Source organism: Sinocyclocheilus anshuiensis, unplaced genomic scaffold, assembly GCF_001515605.1.
Source record: "Sinocyclocheilus anshuiensis isolate Anshui unplaced genomic scaffold, SAMN03320099.WGS_v1.1 scaffold1104, whole genome shotgun sequence".
In the NCBI taxonomy this organism is placed as follows: domain Eukaryota; kingdom Metazoa; phylum Chordata; class Actinopteri; order Cypriniformes; family Cyprinidae; genus Sinocyclocheilus; species Sinocyclocheilus anshuiensis.
In genome coordinates this window covers 268,174-272,748 of record NW_015551080.1, presented here as the reverse complement: position 1 = coordinate 272,748, position 4,575 = coordinate 268,174, and the positions used below count along the sequence as shown (strand labels likewise).

Here is a 4,575-nt window from a genome sequence, read left to right as displayed (position 1 = left end):
GAACTTTCAGCTTCGTAACTTTGCAGATATTGTTTATGCTCAAACAGCAACATTACACACTAACTAACGTTAAACAAGTGAAATCACAATGAACCACCCCTTTAATATATTTTTTGTAATTTTTTTGTATTTATATTCTTGAATGTCTTATATGTAGTCTAATATGACTTACTGGTGAATCTGTAAGAAGTAATTTTAAAATAGAAAGAAGAAATTTATTTACATAATAGTATATATTGGTTATATAAAATATATTTGTATAACAATATCATTTATATAATATATTGAATATTATTATTTTAATTACTATTATTATATTTTGTGTTTCTTTGTGTGTGTGTGTATATATATATATATATATATATATACATACTTTATTATTATTTGTTTTTGTTATTTTACTAGTTAGCAATTATTAGCAGACGTTCTAAATTGTATTTACCACCTGTTGATTTACTGTTATAATTGCAATAATTATTGTTAAAAGCAACAGCTTTATTAGCACTTTGTAGCGTTATCATAAAAATTATTTGCATTTACGTATCTAAATGTGGCCTGGGAAATAAATCCACAGCCTCTTCAGGCATCTGCCACAGAAAGTCTTTATGAAAGCCGGCGTTTGTTACGAGGTCAGAGAACAAATGAAGGCAGAGACGAGGTTAGTCCAATGGTGATTGATTGTTGTTGTCTGCTGTGGATGCTGTAGGTCTTTCTGTAGTCGTTCATTTAGCTGACACGTGTCATGCGCTCTTGAGTTAGTTTGCCCAAATGTGGCCTTGACAGTTTCCATGTTTGCTGCAAACCTTGAAGGGCAAACGCAAAGATACAAAACACACCCTTTACTCCTCCGTTATTCTCCCGTTCAGCAGCGATCTGTCTGGATCTACTCCAGTGAGGACAGAGTATATGTATATATATATATATATATACTTTATTATTATTTGTTTTTGTTATTTTACTAGTTAGCAATTATTAGCAGACGTTCTAAATTGTATTTACCACCTGTTGATTTACTGTTATAATTGCAATAATTATTGTTAAAAGCAACAGCTTTATTAGCACTTTGTAGCGTTATCATAAAAATTATTTGCATTTCCGTATCTAAATGTGGCCTGGGAAATAAATCCACAGCCTCTTCAGGCATCTGCCACAGAAAGTCTTTATGAAAGCCGGCGTTTGTTACGAGGTCAGAGAACAAATGAAGGCAGAGACGAGGTTAGTCCAATGGTGATTGATTGTTGTTGTCTGCTGTGGATGCTGTAGGTCTTTCTGTAGTCGTTCATTTAGCTGACACGTGTCATGCGCTCTTGAGTTAGTTTGCCCAAATGTGGCCTTGACAGTTTCCATGTTTGCTGCAAACCTTGAAGGGCAAACGCAAAGATACAAAACACACCCTTTACTCCTCCGTTATTCTCCCGTTCAGCAGCGATCTGTCTGGATCTACTCCAGTGAGGACAGAGTATTATATTTTCAAAACTATACAATTCAACAACCATGAAATCCATTAGACTAGACTTATGGGATTGTGAATTCAGTCTACAGCTAGTAAAGATGAATCGAGGGGAAATGAATCTCTCTCAGGATAGATTATATTGACTTTTCTGAAAGATAGCAATGCCTCATATTTTAATCTTTTTTTCTCAAAACAACCCTAAAGCATCTGCTGTCTTTAACTTTCTCTGTAATAAAGTTACACAAAGTTACACTTTATTAGCTTTATTGGCTTCAATTTCCAAATTTCAGGTGACTTTGAATTGCAAACAGACATGAACTAAATTCCACATTGCACCAGCTTTTACTTTAATTTAATTTTTGTAAATTTTTGTACTTTTTATGTGCCTTATACCTAATATGTAGTCTAAGTTGGTTTATTGTTGTATTGGAAAGAAGTAAAAAAAAAAAATATATATATATATAGTATAATACAGTATAAAGTTATAATTCTTTTTCTTAATTATAATTTTCTTAAATCGTAATTCTTACTCTGTTTATATTTATGCATCAGTTGCTCTGGCAGATAATGTTCAAAATTGCATATTTACCATCTATTGATTTATTATTATAGTTTAATAATTATAATATAGCAGATTTTTGGATGTGTGTTTGTATGTTGGTTTATTTGTTTATATGTTGGTTTATTACTACAACATGATAATTGACATAAGCCAAGCCGAAGCACATTTCATTAATCACTTGTTCTATGGTTTTACTGTGTGTCTGGCTTGTGGCTCAGTGTGTAATGCATGCTCTTATCTGAATGTCTCAAAACTGATTCCAGGTCAGTCCACGTCTGGATCTATCGGGGAGGTCGCCATTCAGGTGGACCTGATCTCACACCCCGGCACTGGAGAGCACAAAGTCAGTGTCAAAGGTAAAACACGCACACTAATTCATGATTAAGATACTCTTTTAAGTCTAAATTACCCAAATTAGCATGTTTCTCTTTGCCACTGACACTGTGTTCTTTTAATCAGTTAGTGTAATTTCACCGATAAAGCGTTTGCTGCTGCTGTAATTAGCAGAATGAAAGTTTCCTCTTGCTGTAATGGCTCTCATCTGGCTGCTTTATCAAGAGCTCAGGATCTGTTAATGAGCTCTGTCTCTACAGGAGACACGAAAACTGGACTGCTGAGAGACACCTGCACAACAAACCCAATTAATGACCACAAACACTGCTTCATAACAGACTAGCTAACTAGTCTGCATGCTAACTGTAACTGTCTAGCTAACTGTAATTTACATTTGCATGAAAAATCATTTACAAAAATACATAAAAACTAATTTACACTTTCTAATCAAAACAATATCAGTGACATTGTGTTATTATGAATTTATGACTTTGAGGAATGCCACAAAACGGACATTATAATATTCCTAATTAACTTTCTCCATGATTTATTGTTGTTTATAAATCTGTAGGCTGTTTACTGCTGCTAAGCAATTTGGCACAATATAAAATTAAATGACCAGATTTACCTCATCCAATCAGCCGTAATTATGTCTTATAATACAGCATGTGACCTATTTTATTACACTGTATATATATATATATATATATATATATAAAAGAATATTTTAGTTTATTTGAAAAGAAAACACTATTTCAGTCTTTCTTATGGAAGCCTGTTTCCACCAAAAAATAAGAAATAAAAATGATAGTTGCGACCTTTTAAATCACAATTCAGACTTTTTTCACAATTCAAATACAAACGCGTATCACGAGATATAAACTCATATCGCAAGATATATCTTGCAATTCTGAGAAAAAATTGTGAGATATAATCTTAGAAAAAAAAGTCTGAATTTTGAGATAAAAACTTGCTATTACTTTATTTTTTTATTCTGTGACAGAAATGGGCTTCCACACTTTCTACATCAACATTTCATGTTTAATTCAATGTATTGTTGCTTCTTTGTAATTATTTGTAAAATTTACTAGAAATTTATAAGTGAAAATTGTAAATCCTATACCTTTATTCCCCCAGTGTAAGCAGGTCTGAATGTCCAATGTTGGTTTTCTCCAAGTCTAGATAACTCACTCTAGTAGTGATATCTAACTTGTGCCTTCTAGGTGTGATATAGGAGTCATATAACTGAACATGTCTCACTTATGTTTGATGATCTAACTCGAGACCATCCTCTTTTTCTGCAGTTGTGGGTGTGAACAATATCAACTGGCAGACGAACGCCATGTTTCGGCCCTTCGTGGAGATCAATGCCATCGGCCCGCACCTGGCTGACAAGAAACGCAAGTTTAGCACCAAAACCAAGAATAACAACTGGTCTCCAAAATACAACGAAACATTCCAGTAGTGAGTATTAATTTCATACAGGAACTGTCCCTGTCTATAGTTTATATTCATAACAGTTGGTGTTTACAGAAAGGTATAAAAGGTATCCTGTTTATGGAGATGGACCCATGTAATACAGTGTTTTTTTGGGATATGTACCAAAATATGATACAAAAGCACTGCCCATGTTCAGTAACATACACTAAACTTCAAGAGTTTGGGGTCGGTACGATTTTTAATGTTTTTGAACGTCTCTTCTGCTCACCAAGGCTGCATTTATTTGATCAAAAATACAGTAAAATACAATAAAAATGTGAAATATTATTGCAATTTAAAGGGGTCATATGATGCAATTTCAATTTTTCCTTTCTCTTTGGAGTGTTACAAGCTCTTGGTGCATAAAGAAGATCTGTAAAGTTGCAAAGACTAAAGTCTCAAATCCAAAGAGATATTCTTTATAAAAGTTAAGAGTTAACCACGCCTACCTAAAACGGCTCGTTCTAACACGCCCCCACATATCTACATCACGATGTGGGAAGATTTGCATAACGCCGCCCAAATGTTCACGCAAAGAAAGAAGGCATAACTTTTATTCTCGCTGTAGTATTGTTGCCGCTGCCGCCATGTCGTAAAGACGCTGTGTGCTTCATTGTGAAAGCGAAACTATTTTGTTTGGTCTTCCAAAAGAGGACGATATCCGCTTCGTCATGCCTGGAGCTGATCCGTGCTGTTCGCTGAGGGAATACATTAACTTCGCGCTGTGGATCGCCAGATCGGCTTTCAC

At 34.2% G+C, this 4,575-nt stretch overlaps 1 protein-coding gene across 1 annotated transcript in view; it reads left to right on the top strand.

The window, feature by feature from the left end:
- Positions 1-4,575, top strand: part of LOC107662500 (protein unc-13 homolog C) — a 113,812-nt gene that overhangs the window by 103,647 nt on the left and 5,590 nt on the right. The window contains exons 23-24 of the mRNA XM_016452549.1: positions 2,279-2,371; positions 3,653-3,812. Of these exons, the coding sequence (XP_016308035.1) occupies positions 2,279-2,371; positions 3,653-3,812 (253 nt within the window). The remainder of the gene's footprint in view (positions 1-2,278; positions 2,372-3,652; positions 3,813-4,575) is intronic.